Here is a 26,294-nt window from a genome sequence, read left to right on the forward strand (position 1 = left end):
GGCCGCCCGCCCAGCGGGAAAGCACCAGCAACGAGGATGCCGGCTCCGAATGGAGCCGGCGGAGTTGCTGGTGTGCAACGGGTGCAGTTGCACCCATCGCGATTTTCAGTGTCTGCCAGGCAGACACTGAAAATCTCAATGGGGCCCCCAGGGGCCCCACGACACCCGTTCCCGCCATCCTGTTTCTGGCGGCGAAAACCGCCAGAAACAGGATGGCGGGAAGGGGGTCGGAATCCCCATGGCGGCGCTGCTTGCAGCGCCGCCGTGGAGGATTCCCTGGGGCAGCTGGAAACCGGCGGGAAACCGCTGGTTTCCCTTTTCTGACCGCGGCCTTACCGCCGCGGTCAGAATTGCCCCAGAAGCACCGCCAGCCTGTTGGCGGTGCTTCCGCGGCACTCCGCCAGGGTCAGAATGACCGCCATAATGTCTACAAATATGAATTTACATACTTGCATGATTTATTGTACCTCTCTAAAAAGCTCCAACACCCTACACTGGGAGGGAGCACTATAAAATAATTAACTAATAGTACTAATAGTTCCCATATAATCAATATTTGTGCAGTTATTCATAACAACAGATAAATGGTGCATTCTTCCAGTGTAAGCACATCACACACGTAGGTAGATCAACAAATTTAAAAACCTGCCTCCAGTAGTTCCTCTTTAGTTCTTGTGAAGTAAGAACAATCTATGCCAGTGGTTCCCAACTGTGGTCCGGGGACCCGTGGGTGTCCGCGAAGCCTCCACAGGGGGTCCGCGACTGATTGGAAAATTAAATAATAATAACAGATTCGGTCCCAGCAGTCAGTGGAGGAGGTCCTTGGATTCTAATAATGATTCAATGGGGGTCCCCAGGTTCCAGTAATGATAAAGTGGGGGTCCACAGAAGTCAAAAGGTTGGAAACCACTGATCAATGCTCCTTTGTTTCCTTCCATTGAATTGACAAATAGGTGTTAGGCTCTAGATAGCTCCCAGCCAGGATGATGTTTGAACAAAAGAAAGGCTGATTGATGGCCTTGTAAATCAGGCCTTTTGTTTTGGGTCCAACTTGATGTTAAAATAAGAGCGTCCCTGCTGCCAGCAGGTTGCTGCTCCCAGTAGCATGCAGTCAAAGTGAACACTCTGCAAAATTTTGTCCCATTGTTGGAAAATGACACCAGGACAAATTCATTGTTTCTCTGGGTCGGCCGGATCCCAGGTCCAACCCAGAAATAGCTGCAGGAATACCCTTCTTTCCAGCACTGACCCAGGTACATTTTCGCATATCACACCTACTACATTATACCGGGGGAAAACCTGATAAATACTGGGACAGCAATCGTTTGTGCAAAAAGCACTGAAATGTGCATACTATGCCAAACTCTTATTTGGAGGTAGTTATTGTACTCGATGAATTCTAAACCCTAGAGGCCTTATTCACAAAATCAGTGTTTTTTACTGGAAAAGCAATGTTTAAATATATTTTACATCTGAAAATAAAAAAGGGAAAAGAGGAATGGAACATCTTTCATTAGGCTGCAAATAGAGTGAAGGCCAATATTGCACCTTTAATAGTTCAGAAAACTGCACTATCTGATCATGCCTTACAGGATGTACAAGGCAGTTATATTTTTCCAATAAATGAGAAGGCTGCCTAGTCACATCGGCCTACTTCAAAGAGTATTTTTTACTGAATTTTTTGTGGGCTTTTCACTCGTTATCTTTTTTCTTCGAATAGGTTAATACACTTTTATTGTGAAAGGAGATGCCTTTATAATTTTCAATACATTTGTATTCCCTTTTAACAACATATAGGTGGTTATTACAATTTGTCACAGCAACACCCCCCTGCTGAACCCCCTTCCACACCTCTCAACCGTTGTCCGCACCCCTTCTACTCAAGGCATACACTGGTATTAGACATTTTGTATCCTCAAGATACACCGCTTCCTTTGGTGTCCCACATTAATTTCGCCCAGTTTGCGCTGCTGCAGCAATATCCGTCACAACCACTGTTACATAAAATCATTAAAGATAGCCTTAGCTGGCTGGGACAATGACGTTCACTAGAGTCTAGAGATTAAGCTTAAAACATGAGACTTGATATTAAGTCTGCAGTTCCCCCAGTATTGTAGGTACGGAGGTCTGTGTATCTGTGGTTCTTAGTAGGAAATCATTGACAAACGTGTCAAATTTGATGTAATCACCACCTAGTTTTATGTCTCTAATCTGCACAATTGCGGTAATACTTTGGACCAGCGGTTGTAGTGCAAAGACGAATAACAGGCAACCCCGTCTGCTACACTCTGTATCTGAATACAACCTAGGAAATTCATGACCATGGATTGGCTTTGGAAACTGTAGTCACGAGTGGCATAAGTAGGAGAGTTCCCATTATTTGCTGTGTATTGGGCCATAAAATCTAGATCATGTCTTAGAATTGGAATTGCCTTGGTGAATACTTGCAAACTGTTGATTGCCTGTGTAGTGGAAGATGCATGAGTCTGTTCCGCTCCCCCACCTTCCGGTGGTGCAAGGGTTCCTGCCTCTTCCTGTCTTTCTTACTAAGCTGGCACTAAGGGGGCTTGAGGCAGGGGAAATACCCTACTGTTACCCCTTCAAATGGATGCTGGTGAGGAGATTCTTCTCTGAGCCATGTTGAGTTTGACAGCGCTTTGACTCCACCTTGCAGAAACTTCATTTGAGCTGTGCAGCACCGCACCACTCAGCCTTCATCACATCAAGAGCATGTCTGGCCTCTGTCTTTGCTTCTGTACAGTGACAGAAGGTAGAGTGAAGCATTCATGGCATGAGAGTGCCCATCCCTAGCACAGTGGTAGCCCTATCATACTATCTGTAATTCTTGCCAAACTGTAGACTCTCATGGCACAGTTTCACACATTTTTACATAATAATAGGCCTGACAAAACGATGGTCATGTTTAGCTAGTAAAGGCTTCTGTGACTTGATGCTGTCCAATCCAGGCACAATACTGTCCCTAATAAAGTGGTGTTTAATCTTGGCCCAAAGTGAGCACCCGTGACATGATTAAACCCAATTCTAGCTAAGGCAGTCCACAGCATATCAGTGGTAATTCTTGGCGTAGTGTCTGTATCCTTGGCATCAGTGGCATAATGCTGGTCCTAACATGAATGGTTTGATGCCATTGTACAGTGGTATAAGGTATCGGCTTGATGCCATTGTACAGTGGCATAAGGTATCTTAATGATGGCACTAGCATCATGGTGGTGATAGTTGGCATATTGTGGGCACCCATTTGTGTGCACTACTCCTTGCATGCCAGTGAAGCTGTGGGTAACGGATTGAAATAGCATTTGGCCGATTGACGAACCTGATGCTCCTTGCACCATGCTTTGTTGAAGGTAAACCATGCCTCCCATTTAATGCTGTAATTTCTAACACATTTACTGGCAATGATTCACCAAGTTTCCAGTCATTTAACATATATAGTAGGATCTGACTTAATTGTTGGTGATTTGACAGAAACATATCATGATTTATTATGATGTGCCATTTAATGTATATTAATTTGTGTGAAAGAAATGTACCGGGAGATGTACTAATTAGATGTTTCAAACAGATTCGTGTACTCTTTTACTTTATAAGAGTTTTCTACTCTAAGATATATCAATTGGGCTGTTCCTCATATATGAAAATTATTCTACAGAGAAGGTTGTTTCTTTCCTTTTGTACTTTAAGTGCTACCATTCCTTTCATCACTCATTATTCACTCTTAGTTTTTTTCAAATAAACAATTTTTACTGTTTTACAAACCCCAAATCAGTGCATACCGGTAGTCGTCGTCACAAGTGGTACTACATTAAGGAAAAGTACAATATTCAGTCATGCAGATCCATAATATTTCCACCATTTTCCCCTATCTTTCCATGTTTTCGTGGGCAGTCCCTTGCAGTATAGAGAGGTTTTTCCTGTTAGGTGCACCAGTCCACTACCGTCATTGGGGGAGCCTGCGAGAATTTCCATTCAGGGGCAGTGTCCTGTTTGGCCACCAGTGTGGCAACCCCTATGAATGTGTGCTCTGCCCGAGGGCCACCAAGGTCCTCCAGTAAGCCGAGCAAGGCCACTCTATGGGAGAGGTTCAGAGGTCAGTCATGCACTCGTGAGAGCTCCTGTATTATCCTACGCCAGTATCGGGCCATCACGGGACAGGACCAGACCATGTGGTATAAGTCCATGTTGGGCGCAGGGCAGAGGAAGCAGGTCGTATGGGAGCTTCTAGCTGCATGGTGAAGTCGCAGAGTGGAGTCATATAAGTTAGCTGAAGATAGTTAAGCTGGACCAGTCTGAAGCGAGCGAGTTGGCCAGTTTCCTCGGAGCCATCCTGGCATCCCTCTTCTCAGCAGCATCCAGCTCCTCGACCCATGTCTCCCACCTCTGTTTCAGTTTAGCAAACTAATTTGGGATGTTGATGACATGGGTGTGGAGGATCTGGGAGATAGTGCCTGAAACGATCTGAGCCATCAATAGCTTGACTTCAAGAGGCCTGAACTCAAGAATGGCGATGTCTGGGGCAATGCTAGCTGTGAGGGCGTGACACAGTTGCAGATATTTGTGAAATTGGTTGCAGAATAGTTGATATTGGTCCTGTAATTCTCAGAATGACTGCACAAGATTGCCTGCCCAGACATCGCTGAGCTCAGTGATGCCTATCATGTCCCATTTCTGAAACCCCTTCAGTCTTGCTATGTGACACAACCACCTCCCTTGCCATAGTGGCGTCAACAACTTCAACCTATGATCCCAGCCTGTGAGATGGAGTGAGGCCCTCCAGCACAAGAAGACCACACGTGTGACCTCTGGGAGAGAATGGGGGATTGGTGGCCCATACAAAATTCAAAGTATTCTGTCCAGACATACCGAGGCAAGCTCTCCGTGGTATATGGAGTCACTCCATCCCTCGTTAAGCCTATCATTAATGACGATCAGCTGCAAGGCCCTGTAGTAGCATGGGAGATATGCCATTTTTTAGGGTATTGGGAGATTCAGGAGTTTACTAAGCTATATGTGAACGACTACCCGTCCAGAGAAAAGAGTGTATGATAAAGCTGAGGTTTCGGAGCCACTGGTTTGGGATTGGGAGAGAGAAATTTTGGAACACATATAAAACAAATATGGTAGTATCATCATCTTGAAAGGGCCATGCTCCCTAAAACATGGAGTGGGAGGCACATCCATTTCTGGAGATTTATTTGTCATAGATTTCACTAGGGGTTGTAAGTTAAGGATTCACGTGAATTCCAAGAGTAAGGAGGTGTGGATGCCCAAGAACTGGAAGGATAAACGACTGACTGGGGTGCCAGACTGCCATAAGCAGACACTTGCATCTCCTCTGATTGGGACCAGCAGAGATTTTGTTTTTGTACACCTGTAGACTAGAGCCTTTTTCATAAAGGTCAAGCAGAACCAGACATTGTGGGCTCAAAGACTGTTGGTTGGTGAGAAAGAGTAGAAAGTCGTCTGCGTAAAGAGCAAATATTTCTTTCGGCAGAGCATCTGAATTTGTACTTCACAACATATTAGTCTTGCCAAGGGTTTAATCAGAAGAGCAAAGAGGAGGGTGAATGGGGGCAGGCTTGGCAAGGCTTGGCAAGTGCCTCTGTGTGTTAGGAATGGGGAGGAGAGGAAGCTGTTGATTTGGACTTGTGCTGATGGTTGAGAGTATAGAATCTTAATGAGTGCTCAAAAGTAACACCCCAGCCCAGCACGTTTAAAGACGTTATTTAAGAAGGACCAGTTTTCTGTATCAAAGGCATTCTCAAAATATATTAGGAGAGAGCTGCAGAATGCTGGAACTTATACGCTTGAGAAAGTGCCACCTGGACCCTGCAGATACAATGTCTGGTGCTCCGGCCTGGCATAAAACTGCATTGATGGGAGTGGATCAGATAGGGCAGGGTTTGCTTTAAGGTGTTAGCTAGGACCTTGGTGAATATTTTCATTTTGGAGTTAATTAGAGAAATGGGCCTGTATGAGACACAGTTATGCAGAGGGTGACTGGATTTTGAAATGACTATGATCGAGGCTACGCGAGTCCTAGGTGGAAGCCCCCTGGCTGGCTGCTTTGGTAAAAAGGGCGAGCAAGTGGGGAGCCAGTATAGCAGAGAATTTCCAGTAGTGTTCGATGGGGATCCCATTGAGGCCAGGCGTTTTATCCCCAGTTATGTCCGAAAGCGCAGCATCTATTTCATCAGTGTTGATTAGGTGGTTCAGATCACAGGCCAATGCCTGGGTGGGTCTGATTTTAGTGAACAGTGTGTGTATCATTTCTTGTAGGGGCCGCGGTCTGCAGGCGTATAATTCTCCGTAGAAACTGGAGAACACTTGCAGTATGTCGAGGTGTACGTTTGTAATTGGCCAACTGCATCTCTGATCTGGGAGACTATGCTGGAAGCAACATCCCTTGTGGCCAGCCAGGAACGGAGCTTCCCAGATTTATACCTGTGCTTGTATATCTGATGTGTTGTCGCCCTCCCAACACTGTCTGGCTTCCTCGAGAGAGGATTTCGTACAGAAGCTTTCACCACTTTAAGACAGCAGGTAAGGTCAGTTGAGGGCTTTCCAGAGACTAGGCCTGGGCCTTGAGGGCTGTAATTAATGCTAATTTCTCCATTGCCCTACCTTGGATAAATCACTTTGTGAGGTCTCTGATTGTGGGTTTATCCGCTACCCAGAGCATGCCTGTCTGGTCGACTCTACCCTGGTTAGTCTCGAAATATAATTGTAACTCTGGCTCCAGGTAGTCAGTGCAGTGTTGATTGATGAAATGCCACACGTTTAAGCGCCACATAGTCCTCTCTGTGGGTTCTGTGGGTCCTTGACTCAATATAAAGGGGCGTGGTTGAATATACTTTGAGAAAGGATTTCAGTTTCAGACATCTTATAGATGTCTGTTGCTGGGACAAAAAGGAAGTCTATACGTGACTGTCTTGTGAGCACCTGAAGTGTGTGCATAGGCTCGGACGTGGGGTACCAGGTCCTCCATGCATCGCAGAGTCCCAGCGAATCAACCGACGCCGCAAGTTGGTGGGCTCTGGAGCTACGCCCTGACCCAGAGGAACCAGTTGAGTCGGCCTCCAGGTTGAGCACTGAGTTGAAGTCTCCTCCAACTACGGGTGGTACTAATTCGGGGCAACATCACAAAATAAAATGATTGAAAAGTTTCAACACTCCATCTAACTCTCACCCCCAGTCACAGATCTCTGTTTAATCCATTGTTATTTTGCTTGCCACATATCCCCAGTTCGGACCCAGCCATATGCAAATCAGTCTTGACCCTGCTCCCCATGGGAGCAGTCCAGCCTGACCTGCCAAGCCAGGTCCTCCCTGGAGAGGATTCGAGCATCCTGGGACTGGTTTCAGGGTATCACCCTTCATCAGCCAGGCTAGCTTGAGTTTAGTGGCGCAGCAAGCAAGGGGCCACTTAGGGCGCATATAGCAACATCACAAAATAATTTGTAGGCCTGACAGCACAGCAGTCAGGGAGCTCAGCATGGAGAAAGGCATTTGATTAGCGATGTAGACTGCTACGAAGTTGTGCTGTTTGTCCTTAAGTGAGCCCTCTGGCCCAATATATCTACTGTCAGTTTCCTTGTGGGTAGCAGTCACTTCCAGAGGAAAGACTACCAGAGGAAAGCTCCTATGGAGCAGGATGGCGACTCCCCAGGATCTCTGGAAGAACCCCGAATGATCTATTCGCTCATAGCAGAATCTCCGAAGGAATGAATAATGGGCGCTCAGCTCAGGGTCTCTTGCAGCATGAGGTCTGCGGGCTGGAAACTCTTGGTGTATCTGAGGACAGCTGAATGTTTAATGCTGTGCAACAGGCCATTAACGTTCCAAGACATACGTTTGTCATGGGGATTGTGTGATTATCATCAGATAGTTAATGGTACTGGCAAATGGTGGGAAGGTGATGTAGAAGAAACAAAGGTGTCCATTTAGTATCATATATATGGTGCTGCGATAAAGCTGATTTTGGCTTCTGTGAGCTGGGTACAGTGTATGAACTTGCTGTAACAAACATTTTCCTCCTCCCTCCATTTTCTCCCCCCTCATACTTCTAGCCCTGAAGCATCTGTAGTCCTAAACATAGCACTAACAGAAACCATAGAGATACAAAAGAAACTTAGGCATACAGTGGGGACCTCAACTGTTGCAGGATATCATGGCAAGTATTTGCTGTATTGTCTCTGTGTGAATCTCAGTTGACTCACCTCCACTAATTGGCTGACCATCCACCTCCCTAACCTGGATTTGTTCACTTGGGTCTTCAGAATTATTCCACAGGGTTGCGAACCCGGTGGGCCAAGGGGTCTGATGTACATGAGCTGCGGTGTCTTCAGTGACCCTCTCTTCTGATTTTGGACCGAAGAGCCAGGGTGGCCGCGGGTGCGAGCACAGTGCTTATGAGATCTTGTACGCCTGATCTTCAGTGGTTTCAGATCTAGACAGGAAGGCTCTTGCCTCAGCCGCTTCTTGGTGCCACCAGTCTCATTTACAGCACGAGGGTCCATCCACTCCAGCTCTGGAGTCTCCAAGCCGTCTTGGAACCCAACAAACCAGAGATTATATCTGCACTATCTGTTTTTTCCGCATCTTCAGCTTGTTCCTCGAAGACAGCAATGGAGAAGCTTAGAGGACTTTTTATTAAAGACCACTCCAGTGTCTGCCACTAAGGATACCCAGTTTTCGTCCTCTGTAATTTGGGAGACAATGTTCTGGAAGTCTTGGTGAAGGAACATCCACCTTGGTCTTTACTACTGTCTTTGAGTCCTGGATCACCTAAAGGATGGTGGGAAGGTCAGATGACTTGTGTGACCGCTGCAATGTTGACAGGGAGGGAGGGGGTACCCATTCTTCTGGAGGTCATATATGTGCATTGCTCAGTTTTTGTACTCTGTACGGAGGTCACCTGGCGTTACTCCCATTCATCCATGCAGTCACTCATCAACTTGTCATCTTTCCATGTACTCTATTGTTCCAGCCATTGACTCAGTTGACTCATTCCTTCATTTACCCACTAGCCCACACACACTCTCTCTCGCTCTCTCTGTCTCACACACACACACACACACACACACACACACACACACACACACACACGCACGCACGTGCTTAATTTGTAAATAAAAACTTGAGAGTGCCCAAAGACCTCCTCTTAAACATGTGGCTGCTGCAATTATATGTGAAAATACGAAATACTGAGGCAGCGTAATCCTGAAGCCACCTCGGGTCTCTTCAATCCATTTAAAGCCACTCCCTGCCCTTTCAGCTCACTCTTGCAGCCTTCTGTATTCTCCATTTGTGACGCTTTTTTCATTTTTCTCTTCCTCCGTCTTTACCGTATGTCTTTTGCTCGCAGTATTTGCTTGAGGCAGAAAATAGGTGCTGGCCCTTCTCTCTCACACACCCACACCCTTTGAATGAAAAAACATATTGGCTTATAAGTTAGACCTGTTAGCTTTGTAAATGCGTGTTTGGTATGGTAATAGATTTTACGTATCATTATTGCTCTGATTTGTAATCCAATGAGCCTATAAAAAAAATAAGCATATACAGGTCGTCTGTGGCCACAAATCTCTCTCATTTCACACAGATCCACTCTTACCTCTTCAGAACCTGCTAGTGACCCACAGTGCCAACCAGGGGCATACCTTCATGGGGGTGTTTGCACTCCCTAATAAATGTCTTTTTTGATAAACAGTTTGGTGCAGGGCTTTCAGTCTGGTATGATGAGATGTCTATCAGATTTCACCAGGAACTTTTACATACACACAGTCAAAACACACATACCCTCTCTCTGTTTTGAAAATCCTAATTTTTTTTTGTTATTTTAGAAAACAGTATGTTTTCTCTTACTTAGTACTCCTACCAATCCACACTCCTCTCAGTTTCCACTACCCCTTAAGCCCTTCTCATGCACCCTGCTTGTCGCATAATGTCACATTACTTACCATTATTCTTCATTACTCCTGGTCCTATTGTCCTCGTCCCATTCGTCACTAATGAGGTACTTCTACCTCACAAGACAGAACAAAAGAAGAAGAATGCTAGAAATATGACCCTACCACCAGGCAGTAGCCTTAAGGCTATACTCACTTCGCCTTCCTTCTGAAATTCTAAGGCTGGGTTGACAGCAGACACATGATGAAAGGGGCGAGGACATAAGGACCAGGAGTAATGAAGAGTACTGATAAGTAATATAACATTAGCCCAAGGTTCCCCTTGTACCATCCATCACTAATTGGGAATACCAAAGCAACCCCAAGGCGGCCGACAAGCGCAACTTCAAGCAGAAAGTAAAAAAGGACCACAAAAACCACAAATGATACGCAAAAATACAGGTGTGATTTATTTCTGAACTGCACATGAGAGAAACTCAAGACAATGTAGACCGCAGCAACCTCTCACCAAAATCGGCCATTAGAGAGTGGGTTATGCAGGCAATAATGATGGACAAAAGGGAGGGGGAGAGGAATTCTGTGTTAATCTCCCCCCGTGGGATTTTGCCAAGAACTTTTACTTATTCACGGACAAAACACACACACCCTCTCTAGGTTTTGAAAGTCCTAAATAATGTTAATTATTTTACAAAACTGTAGGTTTTCTCTCACTTAGTACTCCTACCAATCCACACTACTCTCCGTTTCCACTGCCACTTAAGCCCTCTCATGCACCCTACTTGTTGCATAATGTCAGGGAACAAGTCCTAAAAAAAAGAAGTGGGGGAACTAACCAAGTTAGACAGTATGGCAAGTGGCATCATGGCGCAGTACATCAGTGTGTGACATCACGTCACATAGCATTGCATGTAGCATCATAGGAAGTGGCATCACAGCCCATGACCTCACAAGAAGTGACATTAAATCTTAAGACCTCACACCGGTTTAGCAGGTCTGCCATAATTTCAGTTGAGCACACTGCAATGTTTAACAAATGAGACTTTGCATCATGGTTGTGCCAAGAAACATGACACAACCCTGTTGCAAAATCTGGGCCTCGACCTATACATTTATTTTTCAATAACTGCCACTAAGAAATTGGCAACAATGAGAAACATTGAAATGCATCTGTTCTGCTTAATTGGTTGCAAGTCTGCATTTTAAAATATGAGGTTAAAGCACCTGCTGCAGAGATCTTTGTGTGCCCAGTAAATCTCAGGCAATAATATTAATGGTAAGATAACTGTGTTTTCTCAAGCCCCAGTTTTGAATCATAGTAGCATAGAGGGTTAACGTGTCTCTTGCAAAGCACATCATCTAACATGCAAATGAAGGATTTTTATTTTATGTAGCTAGGTGAGTTACTGCTTTTAACACAGAGATCCTTTTGTTACTCTCAGTTCATAAATTGTATTCCTTCTAATATATCACAGCAAACGATGAAGCTATGAAGGGCATGTTATTACTACACTATGGAACTCTCACTGTCTTATGTAACACATTTTGTGCATTGATTTGCACATTTATATGATTGTGTCAATGTATAATGTGTACACGTGATATAAAGTGCTCAGATACCCTGAAAAAAAGATTGTAATTGTATTTACACAGCACTTACCACCCCTGACGAGGCATTGAATGAGTAGCGGTATAAAGGAAATAAAACAAAATAGTGGTATTTAAATTTGTGCAAGTGGCGGAACAGACCAACAAGTCTGACATTCTTATGTGCATGAAAAACTCTTATATAGCGGGGCTGAACAATATAAAATGCATGCTTCTCTTGTATTTATGAAGTGATAACAAGAAGCTTGTGTTCCTTTGTTTCCCCCTTGCTTTGACATCTAGGTGTGAGGATCTTTTAGCTCTGAGTCAGGATAGTGGAACAAAAGGAGGCCTAATGGCCCCTAAACTCGGCCTTTATGGGCCCAGCTGGAATCTTAAATATGAAAGCCCCATGCTACCTGCACCTTGCTGCTGGAAAACGAAAGCAGACAACGTGCTGGCGATGCTGAATGCCTCCCGGTGTCTGAAAATTACACCGGAACAAGTTAGGCACATTTCAGTGGGGCCCACTTCCTACAGCGTGGGTGAAATAGTGGGTGGACACTGTTTACCAGCGTGTACCCCCGACTTGTGCCTTGCATAATGTACTGTAACATTATATGCAAGCTTGATTGTTGTAAAATCTGAAACTCACACCCACCCCAATCTAACTGACCAAGCTCTACCCCTAGTGTCTGCCTTATGCATTTGCTGTTCATATCGCCTATAAGTTTTCCCATCTGTAGGCAACCGCTCTCCCTTCGACCGTCTCTAATTAGTCAATTTATTTGGCCCTGATTCATCCATAGTCCTTGTTTCATCAGACATGTCTTGCCCTCTCCCGTCCTTCCACTGTGCCATTGCCTCAATCACATTACAATTTATTTACCCGGATGCTCTCTTTTAGACTAAAACCCCCCTCATGACCTGCTCCTCGGATTCCCGCACTACCACCTGGAAAAGGTGCCCCTCATCTCTCTATAGCCCCTCCCTCACATGCATTTCATTTGTTTTTAAGCTCTGCTGAAGGCTAGCTTAAGTAATCCACTCAGCTATCCACATATAATACAGATCTGTTCTTTGTAGCAGGCACATTAACCCTCTACGCGACTTTATGGCGAGTCAGAACTGCCACTGGACAAAACTCCTATCTCTCTGTCAGGAACATTAATCACAAGAGTTATCTTGACATTTTTATTGTTGCTTGAAAGCTGGGCGCACAAGGAACTTTGCTCCAGGTGCTTTTAAATTTTAATTTATTGCTAAACAAAGTGCCCCCTCCCCTGAGATCAGCGCCTCCCTCAAGTACGGCAGCACCAGTCGCACCCCCTAAAGCCGGCCCGGCTTACAGACCTTTGCTGATGTAAATATGTTCATATACACTTAGACACTCACTTGTTCACCAACAGATTGCTGTCATTGGGGCCATGTCCCTCATTCACCCCTAGGCTCTCCCTTATTTAAAGTCACTGGGTGAGGTCTCTTATCAGCTTACGGTTCTCTTTATTTTCCCCAGAGAATATCTCGTAACCACTTGTACATCAACACTCACGACCTTGTGAACATTTACAATATCCAATTTTAGCTGTTGCTGGCGCACCGTTTCCAGGACCATAGTGAGAACTGCCGCCCTTCTCAAGCACTTACGTTTGGTGTTCTTTCTCAGGGGACGACGTGGGCATCATTGCTTTTGGAGCCTTCGGTACGCAGTGTGGGCCATCGGTGACTTCCGGCATCCTGTCTGCAGTGATTGAGGTGAACAATGTGCCTGTGATGCTTCAGTCAACGTGTGCAGTTCACAGTGGCTCAAGTGGAGGGCCGCTCTTCAACACACGCACCAGAGAGCTCCTCGGTAATATATCCCCCATCCCCCCCCCCCCCCACACACTTGTTTGTATTGTGTAATCTTGTTTTCCAAGTTAGTGGTCAAGAACTAGGGTCGTGAAGTAAGCCAATTTTAATTTTGTTTGTTGAAGATAACATTAAAAATAACCTGTGTGACCAACAAGATATACATGTGGACAACCTAATGGGGGACGTGCTTTGACTTTGACTTTGACCTTGACCGAGGGGAGCCTGACTTCAACCTTCGGCCATCACCATGGCACCGGGGGTCCCGCCCAGTTCTATTTGCACCCCGAGGTGCTTATACTGGAGCAGTGGCTCCCGCTCCGCAGGACGCCTACGGGCTGCGCCTGGACCAAGAACGGGCCCATCTGCGGCCAGACGAGGCTGGACTGGGCCGCACCTCTTGGCCCTGCTTACTGGGAGGCCCATGAATCTTATAAGGTACTGTAAAAGCTGAGTGAAGCCCCCCCTCAACCCCCCCCCCGCCCCAAATCGCCTGTGAACGTGTTCCTTCGGGTTTAACCTAGTGTCTGATCAGAATTGTTATTGGGGGAGACATGGGTAAACGCAAAACACCTACTGAACTGGCCGATCGGAGATTGTATTTATTTCCCCTCCCCCATTGACAACAATGGAAGTGGACCTTGAACTACAGAAGGCATAGTTACACTTTTTCCAGTGACTGCTTGCGTGAATACTCCTGTAGGCCAGACTTCTTCTGTAGGCCAGACTTCTTGTTCTCAAATCTTGAACTCAATTCTTGGCACAGAAGAAGGGCTAAAAACTAAAAGTGCAAAAAGAAAAAGAACTGAGGTGGGCTCAAAACTAAAAAGCAGAGACTAGGAACTCAAAAAAGAATTCTAAATCAGAATCTTAGGAGGAAAGCACATCGAGTGCTGATTTGGCTAAAAGGAGGGCACGGAACTTAACAGAGAAATTCTATTCTACTATTGGTAATATAATTGTTGATGTTTTAAAACCAATAATGATTTGGCAGGGCAATACTGAGGATCGTTTAGAGACCCTGGCAAGTATCGTTAATAAGGGTAAAACAAACAATTGTTCCCCAAGCAGGGTCTGTAATCAACCTTCAGGAATTCACAGTGGGCCTGCCAAGGTGTATTCGTCAAGACCCCTTGGTTTTAACAGATTGTACCCCATCACCTACCACCATAGCAGGGGGCAGGAATATTGACCTTTCGGGACCATGTCAAGGGCCCCAATGCAACCACCTCTCTGGGGTTAAGAGTTTGGTAAAACAGTCACTCCCTCTTGTATCTGTCCAGCCAAAAGGTGACCCAGACTCTCTGCACTTACTCCCTGACAGCATCTCATATATATGGGTTCTTGTGAATGTTCCGCCCTTAGCAGAAGGTGTGCATGAGAGTTGTCAGAGCCTCACAAATAAAGCTGCTTTTTGGTGCAGAAATATCTTGGGATACCATCAAGCCATAATTGATAAAATTATCGTGGCATTTCGAGTGCATTGGGTTGGCACCACAGTGAAATCTGTGGAAGGGGACTATGTGATTTTTAATTTAAAAAATCAGGACTGTGTGCGCTTGCTCTTATCCCAAGCTAGCTTTATGAGTAGTAAGTTTGAGAGAACAAAGGTACACCTTTTAGACTTCTTTTATCCTCCCCCGCTGACCAGGCTGCTGATTTCTTGCATGGTAGGCTTTATAGTCCCTCACAGAGGGCATTGCCCCAGACTTTTCCTGCTTACCCAGGAGGGCGAAGCCTTGTCAGAGCTAACAGATGATGACTGACGTTCAGAGCCATTAGTAGTCCAACTTAATGCTAGTAGCAAAATTGTCATGGAAATTTCGCCTAACCACCCCCTTCTATCATTGTGTAATGAAATTTGTAATAATACCAATGCTGATCTTGCTCATGGTATGCAGTTCCTTTCTTGGAACATCGCTGGGGCTCAGGGCAAACTTTCTAATGAGGATTGGGTGTCTTTTGCTAAAAAAAAATGTACATTATTTGTTGCCAAGAAACATGGGTCATTGATCCGCAATACCGTCATCTACGGGGAGGGGAAAGGGTGGTTTGCCCATATTAATCTTTTGTGCCTTTGGAAGTCTTAATGGGAAAGTAGTTGCAGCCACTTCATGTTAGTAAAATTTATATTTGCAACTAGTTAACATGTTAAATGTGGTTTTAATACATTTTTACTTGAATTTTTTTCTGTACAGCCCATTGAGATAGTTGAAGAACTAGGGCGGACACTCACAGTATTGTTGAAAGACCAGCGGAAAAGGTTGTTTCATTCATATGGGCTAATGATTTTATTATCACGAAATGTAATTTTATGACAAGACCGGAGGCTCTATTATGCGTTCTTTTCATGCTTTAATATTAACAGCAGCAGTCAAACTACAACTCCCATGAAGGTTAGGATTGGACTAACCAATGGGAGCAAAACAGTAACTAAAACTATACCAATAGGAACTGGCCATAAACCATAGAGAGTACCCTTGACTGCAAGCAGCCCTCTTTTCTTGCTGCTCGCAGTCAAGATAAGTACTCTCTTTGGTCGTCTTGATATTTACTGCTTTGTTTATTCTATGTTACTGTTCCTTATCCTTTTGAGTTTGTATATTTTAGTGTCACCATTCTAAATGTGGCTTTTAATTTAGTTTCTTACCGCTTTGCACCCGTTATTCCGCCTTTTAACTTTTTCGTTTCCGCGCGCCGGCTTGAGCGTTCTATTGCGCTCTTCCTTCGTTGCCTCAGCGCGTTCATCTGCGCGTTGCCCGACAAGAATCTTACTGTTTCCAGACCGCAGCTCTCGTCCGTGCGGCCGGCTCCGACAGCGGTCAGACTCTTCTTTTTCCCCTCCGCGCGCCTCCAGCTTAGTCTTGAGAAACTCATGACCGCTCCTTAGCGGTTCTTCGTTCTTCCTCGTGTTTCGGCAACGTCTAATCCCCGCCCAGGGGAGGAGTCATTTTTCAGCCGGTGGAGCGTGTTGCTCCTATTAATTCTATTAACCCCATTATTGCCATTTTCTTGAGGGCGTTTTTTTTTTGCCCACAGTTTTAGCTGTATTTTTTCTGAGTTTTGGCACATTTTCTTATTATTATGGATTTGGGGAGTTCCCCTTCCAGGTCTGCCTCTGAGGAGGATGAGGGATCCTTTTCACAGGATCTTAATAAATTTATCCAGTCCTCTGTCAAGCAAGCCATGAAGGCTTCTATGGACAAGATGTCAAAGAACATTGAAAACTCTGTTCTGTCCATGGTGTCCAAATCTATGGCCCATTCTGCGGGGGAAAGCAGAAAACGAAAGCTTTTTTCTTCTAAATTGAGCAAAGGCGCACAAACAAAGTGAGGTTCCCTCACGCCAGACTGAGGACTTGGTTCCTCCCAGGCCTCCTTCTAAGGAGGGGATTCCTTCAAAAAACTCAGCTTCTCAATCCAAATGCAGAGCTAAATCAAAACATATTATTGCGCCTAAAAAGATTGTAATCTCAAAAAATTTGGACACAGATGACGAGGACATGGATGTCTTATCCCAGTCTGATACTCCTGAGGAGGGTGTTTCTCCTTCTTCCCCTTCCCCCAAACGTAGAAAATTTTTGGTTGCTGGCCCCTCTTCTAGTGTTGTCGACTCGGAGGGTGTCCCTATGTTCGACCCATCCCTCATACACCACCCAAACTTGACGGAATGGCTCCCTTTGGACCATGTAGGAGATTACATTGCCTCCCGTTTACGTCTCCCTCTGGATAAACAGACAAGATCCAAATTGAAATCTGAATGCCCCAGACCGTCTTTAAATTGTAATATTACTGCAACTCCTATTATTGATGACTCTCTTATTACTTTCTTTACTAAGTTTGGTAAGGACCCTCGCAAAGGAGTGGATAAGGCCTGGACCACGTGCCAGGACAAGCTCCTGGATGTGGTGGGACCTCTGGCAAGAATTTTCGATCTAGCCGAATCTGCCAGGTTGGATGACTCTCCTATTGATCCCTTGGACCTTTCTCTTTGGATTCAAAGAGCCTTTTGTTTCCTGGGCAATGCTAACGCTGCTATTATTCATGAAAGGCGTAAGGGCCTTCTTCTCAAAATGGATCCTAAGCTAGCCAACTTCGCCTCTCGAGATCCTGGCATTCAAGCTGAAGGAAAACTCTTCGGCGACAATTTCATCAAGGACGTCAGCCGTTTTGTGTCCACATTCTCTTCTCTGGACAAAGCCCAACAGAATCTCAAAAAGGTCTTCAACCAGCCTGTTTTTTCCCGGGCCGGTAGAGGTAGGAGCCGCTTTACCGGCCGCTCATACAGGAATCCAGGCTCTAGAGGATCCGCCAATTCCTCCTTCAATTCATATTACCACGAGTTCAAACCCCAATTCTACCCGCAACGATCTAGAGGGTTTCGCAACCGTGGCCAACGTTTCTCCAGACCGGCCATTAATTCAGGTAAGCCTACCTTCTGGCCCTCCCGTGGGAGGGCGTCTTCGTTTCTTTCTTCCGAAATGGAAGTCAATTTCTACAGACCCTTGGGTTCTTTCTACAGTTCTGGGATACCAGATCGAATTCCTTTCTCCTCCCGTCCGACTCTGCCTTCCTCCTTTTCCAAAGTTTTCTCTAGAAATGTCCTCTCTAATATCCTCAGAGATTCAATCGCTCTTAGAAAAGGGCGCCATTCACCGTTGTTCTCCAGACCCTTCCGGATTCATCAGCTCCATTTTTCTCGTTCACAAAAAGAACAAAAAGTTAAGGCCGGTCATCAACCTGCGATCGTTCAACCAATTTGTCGTCTATCGACACTTCAAGATGGAAACCATTATCCATCTCAGGGACATTTTGCTCCAATTCGATTGGTTAGTCAGATTAGACTTACAGGATGCATACCTTACCATTCCCATTCATCCGTCACACCGGAAGTTTCTGCAATTCCTCTGGGGCTCAAAAACTTATCATTTTTCCTCTCTCCCGTTCGGTTTATCTTCAGCACCCTCGTGCTTCACAAAACTATTGAAACCAGTCGTTACCTTCCTTCGCTCTCTGGGCATCAGACTTATTATCTACCTAGACGACATTCTGATCATGCATCAGAGCAAATCCTCTTTACTGACCCATCTCCGGCTTACATCCACTCTCCTGTCAGATCTTGGTTTCCTAATAAATTACGAGAAGTCAGTTCTCCTGCCTTGTCAACAAATAGACTTCCTGGGCTTCCAAATCGATTCCGTTTCTGCGGCTCTTTTCCTGCCTCGTTCCAAAATTTCCACAATAAAAAAGGAACTAATTTTAACTCTTCAAAAAGATACTATTTCTCTCAGGGCTCTCGCAAGGATAGTCGGCCTCCTTTCGTCCTCTATCCAGGCCATCTTTCCGGGACCCCTTCATTACCGTGCCCTCCAACGCCTCAAAATCCTTCATCTTCGCCGAGGTCTCGCCTTTTCCGACCTTGTCTCTCTAGACCAGGAATCCCAGCTGGAAATTCAATGGTGGATATCCCATTTAGAGGCTTGGAACGGCAGATCCATCTTCCCCTCTGTGCCCGATCTTGTGTTAGAATCAGATGCAAGTCTCACGGGCTGGGGCGCCCGCTGTGGGTCAATATCGACTGGCGGTATATGGTCCGCAGAGGAGTCCAGATTGCACATAAACTGTTTAGAGCTTCTTGCAGGCTCCTTTGCAATCAAAAGCTTCACAAAAAACAGGGCACGCTGCTCCATTCTGCTCCGTATGGACAACATCTCAGCCGTGCGTTACATAAACCATTTAGGGGGCACCAGATCCAAACCCCTGGCCCTTCTGGCCAAGAGCCTCTGGGAATTTTGCCTGTCCCACAAATTCTGTCTACTAGCAGAATATCTTCCGGGTTCGCTAAATTCCAATGCAGACTGGTATTCCCGTCACCTCTCGGATTCCAGCGATTGGAAATTACATCAGTCGGTCTTTTATCAGATAGAATGCAAATGGGGTCCTTTCCACGTAGATCTCTTTGCGTCCAGACTCAACACCCAGCTTCCTCTCTTCTTCAGCTGGCGCCCGGACCCTCTAGCGTTAGCCACGGACGCCTTCCTACAAGACTGGTCCGGTTCCCTCAACTATGCCTTCCCTCCATTTATCCTCATCAACAGAGTCCTGAACCAGGTCAGACGTCAGAAGGCTTCCATTGTTCTGTTAGCTCCCTTTTGGCAATCCCAAGTTTGGTTTCCTCCTCTTCTAGAGTTAACGGTGGACTTTCCCATCTTACTTCCGACTTTCCCGTCCATCATTCTAGATCCTTTTGGTCGCCCTCACAATCTCATCCTCGACCACTCTTTAACCATCTCGGCCTGGCTCATTTCCGGTCTGCCCGACAGACCCATTCTATTTCGGCAGAAGCTTCAGAGTTCATTAATAACGCATGGGCACCCGGTACCAGGCGAGCCTATAAATCAGCCTGGGCTCTTTGGACAAGCTGGTGTTTGGGAAAATGTTCCAATCCCTTTTCAGCAGATCTGAACCTCATTATTAATTTCCTAGCCGCCCAGGCAGGCCTAGGTAAGTCTTATCGCACTATCAACCTTTACAGATCAGCTATTTCCATGAACCACGAAAACATTGATGGTAACCCCGTCGGGTCCCATCCACTGATCTGTCGTCTCCTCAAAGGAGTCAAACTCTCCAAACCCCCCTCGGCCAAGTACTCGCATATATGAGACGTTTCCCTCGTGTTAAACCTTTTTCTTTCCTGGCCGGATAATCCAAGTCTTTCTCTTAAGATGCTCTCCGCCAAGCTTACTATGCTGCTTTGCTTAATTTCTATTAAAAGGACTTCGGACGTTAGGTCCTTAGATGTTTCTGCCCGTCAATTCTTGCCTTCTGGGGTTCTATTTCACATTTCCAAACGTACCAAAACTAATTTACACTCCGTTTTCTATCCCTTCTTTCCTGACAAACCTAAGTTATGTGTGGGTCTTTGTTTAAAAGAATATGAAAATAGAACTGCTGTCCTGAGAAAGTCCTCTTCCACTCAATTACTGATCTCCTTTCGAAAACCTCATGGTCCAGTGACTTCGGCAACTCTGGCCCGCTGGATTAAAATGATTATTTCCTTGGCTGGTATTGATATTACTGTGTTTGGAGCACATTCTTCCAGAGGAGCTATGGCCTCCAAAGCTTTCGTCCTTGGGTCTAGCTTGGAGGACATTCTCAGGTCAGCAGATTGGTCAAACGATAATGTTTTCAAAACCTTCTATTGTAAACCTGTTAGAACTGCTTCTTCCCTAGTTATTGATAAGCTTTAAACGCGCATAATAGAGCCTCCGGTCTTGTCATAAAATGTAGATTTTACTAGTAAGTTATGACGGAAAGTCTTAATTTTATTAAAGACACGGAGGCGAATATTATCCCACCACAATACTTCTATTAATTGTACTTTTTTCTTTCCCTCCCAGCGACTCCAGCGTTGCCTCCAGCTTCCGGATAACGCCGCCAGTTCAATCAGTTCCTTCTTCATGAAGAGGCCTCCGGAGACGTCATCTCAACTGTTCCAGGCTCAGTTTCCTCACCCATCATCCTTTCGACTCTTCACTTTGCTACAAGACTTTTTCTCCATTTTGTTGGCTTTTGCAATAATTGGTCTTATTTACCCTTTGTTTAATGACACTATTTGACTTGCTCGTTCAAGAAAAGAGGGCTGCTTGCAGTCAAGGGTACTCTCTATGGTTTATGGCCAGTTCCTATTGGTCTAGTTTTAGTTACTGTTTTGCTCCCATTGGTTAGTCCAATCCTAACCTTCATGGGAGTTGTAGTTTCTTGACTGCTGCTGTTAATATTAAAGCATGAAAAGAACGCATAATATTCGCCTCCGTGTCTTTAATAAAATTAAGACTTTCCGTCATAACTTACTAGGAAAATCTACATTATCCTGCAGAACAAGTTTGTGGATATACTCATATATATGGAATTCCTGCCAGCCACTTTGTGCATTCAGCTTATGGTGATGCACTAAATCGAATGAGTTTATCCTATAATTTAAGCTCTGCATCTAAGCCCCATGAGCAAGGTAATCTCAATCCGGTAATTTCAATCCCCCTACTTTTACTGGCAAGGGTAAGGGTAGCACAATAAACCTTGTGCTTCTCTCAACTGACCCTTTGGGCAAAATAGAACACTGTGAAGTTCATCCCCTCCCTTTTAGTGACCATAACCCCATCTGCCTGCGCTTTTCCTTTAACATAAAACATGAGGCAGTGGATATAGTAAAGCTGCCCGTTTGTCACTCTGAAAATAGGGGTGGGGGGGAACGACTAAAGTGGCATAACATAGAACCTGTCAAGCTTTTTAAATTAATTGATTAGTGTAACTTTTAATTATGTTATCTGTTGTCTTTCATCAGGTAGGCCCCCAAATTATGTTATAGAGTTTTATTAAAATTGGTAGTATGGTGGCAAGACATTTGACGAAAACTATTTCAAAGAGAAAGTCCTCTATTAATGCATGGTTTAGGCCAGAATGTACAGTAGCACTTAACCGCTTAGGTGCGGGCGTCGGCCACTGGCCGACGCCCACACACCCTCCCTGGTGCGGGTCACGACCAGTGGCCGACACCAGGAAGGGTATCAATAAACCCTGGGTGCGTCGCACCCGAGGATTTATTTTTTTTTTAAACCCCCCCCCGGGAGACACGGAAGCTTCCGTGTCTCCCCCCGCCCCCCCACCCGCCCCTTTGTGACGTCAGCGCGCCTCGCGGCGCGCTGACGTTGCAAAGGTGTTTTCCCCATCAAAGCAGGAAGCAGCCTTGCGGCCGCTTCCTGCTTTGATGGGGAAAACGGCCTTTCTCACGTTCGGGAAGGCCTCGTAAGAAAGGGGAGTGTCTCCCCTTTCTTACGAGGCCTTCCTGAAAGTGTTTCCTGGCCCCCGATCGCAGCACAGGAAACACCACTAGACGCCAGGGATTTCACTTTGGGGGGGCGGCCCCCTCGGAAAACGGGCCGCCCCCCCCGGGGGCATAATTAATAATAAAAAAAAAGGTAGGTGCCCCCTGGGGGGGGGGGGGGGCGCGCGATCGCGCCCCCCCCCCCCCCAGGGGATTGTTTTAAAAAAAAAAAAATAATAATAAAAAAAAAAAATGACAGGGGGTCGCCCGTGGGCAGGGTGACCCCCTGTGGGGGCAATTTTTTTTTTAGATGTTGTAGGGTTTCCCTGGGGGCCATTTTGGCCCCCAAGGAAACCATACAACAACTAAAAAAAATAGATCTATATATAGATCTATATTTATATATCTATGTAGATAGATATATCTATGTACATGGATATATCTATAGATATATCTATGTACATAGATATATATATATATATAGAGGTAGATCTATATATACCAAAGAGATTTATAAAGTGTGCTACTCACCTGTGAGGGTCTCAAGGCGCTTGGGGGCGGGCGGGGGGAGGGAAAGGAGCTGGGAGGTTCACTGTTCGAAAAGCCAGGTTTTGAGGCCCTTCCTGAAAAGAAGTAGGTTTTGGGTCTTGCGAAGGTGGGTTGTGAGGGCGTTCCAGGTTTTGGGTGCAAGGTAGGAGAAGGATCTGCCCCCGGTGGTGGTGTGTTTGATGCGGGGGACAGAGGCGAGAGAGAGGTCAGCTGAGCGGACGTTTCGTGTGGGGGTGTGGAAGGTGACTCTCGTTGAGGTAGGCAGGGCCTGTGTTGTGGAGTGATTTGTGTGCGAGGATGAGGATCTTGAAGGTGATCCTTTTGTCAATGGGGAGCCAGTGGAGGGATTTGAGGTGTGGAGAAATGTGTTCGTGTCGGCGGAGGTCAAGGATGAGTCGTGCTGCTGAGTTCTAGATGCGTGTAGTTTGCGCTTGAGTTTTAGAGTGGTGCCGGCGTAGAGGGCGTTTCCGTAATCAAGCCTGCTGCTGATGTGTGCGTGAGTGACAGTTTTTCTGGTCTCTGTGGGGATCCATTTGAATGTTTTTCAGTATACGGAGTGTGTTGAAGCATGAGGAGGTGAGAGCGTTGATTTGTTGGGTCATCGAGAGGGAGGAGTCTAGGATGATGCTGAGGTTGCGTGCGTGGTTGGCGGGGGTGGGTGCAGGGCCTAGCGTGGTGGGCCACCATGAGGGGTCCCAGGTGTTTTTGTGTGGGCCAAAGAGGATTATTTCGGTTTTGCTTGAGTTGAGTTTCAGGTGATTGGCTGTCATATATATATCACTTTTGTCAATATGTGTGTGGTTTCCCTGGGGGGAAAAGGGTCCGACTTGTCTAGTGGCAGTTTTAGTGCCATAAAGAAGCGCAGAAGGTTTATATGCCTACTGCAAAGAGCAAATCTGTATTTTATGTAAATAGCTGAGTACATTAGCAAAGTCTATGGAGAGATGAAGGGCACTTTTGCTGGGTGGTAATGAGGGAATCCGAGGAGGAGGGAGTGGGAGCACCAATAATGATTGTTGGACTGGGCGCAGGAGGTGCTAAAGACTGTGACGAATGGTATGTGACAAGGTGTTTTTTGAGTGTCTTGAAAGTACGTGCTGATTGAGGGAAGAAGCGCAGGTAAGGTGGCCTCTACTGTTGCACGTATCTCACACACCATCGATTTTGTGACTGTCTACGTAGGCTAGTGTTTTAGAGCAACAGTTTAGCCAATAGCAGAGATGGCATCTTGATGGATGACTGCTGCCTGCACTCGGGTTATAGAGGACCGCTCTGACATAGGATCAGAGACTGAGACATCAGATACTGAGACAGCATCTGAGGGATAGGACAATGGCGCAGACTCTGGGAGTGATTTTTCAGTCAGAGGAGTCCCATTCGATAACTCCTCTTCCAGTACATTATGAGGGAGGTGATGAGGACAGTCCTGCTGTCCCTTCACAAGCTGTTTGTGCAACTGGGTAATAGTGGGTTAGGTCAACCCAGAGAGCAGGTGAATGCGGCGGCAAGCAGAGAGAGAGTGCTCTCTTGGGAGCTCCCCAATTTAGTTCAGCCCCAAATTCCACCACCCAAATCATATTGTGGAGACATCAAAATTATCCATGGCAAAACAAACTGGTTTTGTAAGGCAGGCACCTGTGTTTTTGGTCCTGGATTCGGCGGCCATATAGAGAAACACACTAAACCCAAACATTTCTGGAAACTAGACATTCGGGGGAGTCCACAGAGGTGTGACTTGTGTGGCTTCCCCAAAGTTTTCTTACCCAGAATACCCTGCAAAGCTGAAATGTTGAAAAAAAACTCAATTTTTCTCGCATTTCTGTCACACAAACTACAGGAATATGCTGGGATCCACAATATTCCTACCACCCAGTGACTCCTCACCTGTCCTGATAAAAACACTACCCCACTTGAGTGCCTACACCTAGTGTCTGTGTCAGGAATGGATCACCCCAGGGTCAACAGCTGCCTCACGTAAGGACCAACATTGACCGTTGTGTGATCTATTCCTGTCGCAGGCACCAGGCCTAACCACACAAGTGAGGTATCATTTTTATCGGGAGGCTTGGGGGAACGCTGGGTGGAAGGAAATTTGTGGCTCCTCTCAGATTCCAGAACTTTCTGTCACCGAAATGTGAGGAAAACTTGTTTTTTTACCCACTTTTTGAGGTTTGCAAAGGATTCTGGGTAACAGAACCTGGTCCGAGCCCCGCAAGTCACCCCTCCTTGGATTCCCCTAAGTCTCTAGTTTTCAGAAATGCACAGGTTTGGTAGGTTTCCCTAGGTGCAGCTGAGCTAGAGGCCAAAATCTACAGGTAGGCACTTTGCAAAAAACAGCTCTGTTTTCTGTGATGTGTCCACGTTGTGTTTTGGGGCATTTCCTGTCGCGGGCGCTAGGCCTACCCACACAAGTGAGGTATCATTTTTATCGGGAGACTTGGGGGGACGCTGGGTGGAAGGAAATTTGAGGCTCCTCTCAGATTCCAGAACTTTCTGTCACCGAAATGTGAGGAAAACTTGTTTTTTTAGCCACTTTTTGAGGTTTGCAAAGGATTCTGGGTAACAGAACCTGGTCAGAGCCCCGCGAGTCACCCCATCTTGGATTCCCCTAGGTCTCTAGTTTTAAAAAATGTACAGGTTTGGTAGGTTTCCCTAGGTGCCGGCTGAGCTAGAGGCCAAAATCTACAGGTAGGCACTTTGCAAAAAACAGCTCTGTTTTCTGTGATGTGTCCACGTTGTGTTTTGGGGCATTTCCTGTCGCGGGCGCTAGGCCTACCCAGACAAGTGAGGTATCATTTTTATCGGGAGACTTGGGGGGACGCTGGGTGGAAGGAAATTTGAGGCTCCTCTCCGATTCCAGAACTTTCTGTCACCGAAATGTGAGGAAAACTTGTTTTTTTAGCCACTTTTTGAGGTTTGCAAAGGATTCTGGGTAACAGAACCTGGTCAGAGCCCCGCGAGTCACCCCATCTTGGATTCCCCTAGGTCTCTAGTTTTCAAAAATGTACAGGTTTGGTAGGTTTCCCTAGGTGCCGGCTGAGCTAGAGGCCAAAATCTACAGGTAGGCACTTTGCAAAAAACAGCTCTGTTTTCTGTGATGTGTCCACGTTGTGTTTTGGGGCATTTCCTGTCGCGGGCGCTAGGCCTACCCACACAAGTGAGGTATCATTTTTATCGGGAGACTTGGGGGGACGCTGGGTGGAAGGAAATTTGAGGCTCCTCTCAGATTCCAGAACTTTCTGTCACTGAAATGTGAGGAAAACTTGTTTTTTTAGCCACTTTTTGAGGTTTGCAAAGGATTCTGGGTAACAGAACCTGGTCAGAGCCCCGCGAGTCACCCCATCTTGGATTCCCCTAGGTCTCTAGTTTTCAAAAATGTACAGGTTTGGTAGGTTTCCCTATGTGCCGGCTGAGCTAGAGGCCATAATCCACAGGTAGGCACTTTGCAAAAAAACAGCTCTATATTTTGTGAAAAAATGGGATGTGTCCACGTTGTGTTTTGGGGCATTTCCTGTCGCGGGCGCTAGGCCTACCCACACAAGTGAGGTATCATTTTTTTCG

At 45.9% G+C, this 26,294-nt stretch overlaps 1 protein-coding gene across 3 annotated transcripts in view; it reads left to right on the plus strand.

Moving 5' to 3' along the window:
- The window catches only part of TYSND1 (trypsin like peroxisomal matrix peptidase 1), a 277,196-nt gene that overhangs the window by 187,952 nt on the left and 62,950 nt on the right, over nt 1-26,294 (plus strand). For 2 of the 3 annotated variants that reach the window (XM_069240379.1, XM_069240380.1), the window contains one exon: nt 13,177-13,362. In XM_069240379.1, coding sequence (XP_069096480.1) covers nt 13,177-13,362 — 186 coding nt within the window. Of the gene's footprint in view, nt 1-13,176; nt 13,363-20,760; nt 21,051-26,294 lie in introns of those variants that run through there. The other variant, XM_069240381.1, reaches the window with a different exon arrangement.

The sequence above is a fragment of the Pleurodeles waltl genome, chromosome 6 (genome assembly GCF_031143425.1).
Source record: "Pleurodeles waltl isolate 20211129_DDA chromosome 6, aPleWal1.hap1.20221129, whole genome shotgun sequence".
NCBI classification, from domain to species: Eukaryota; Metazoa; Chordata; class Amphibia; order Caudata; family Salamandridae; genus Pleurodeles; species Pleurodeles waltl.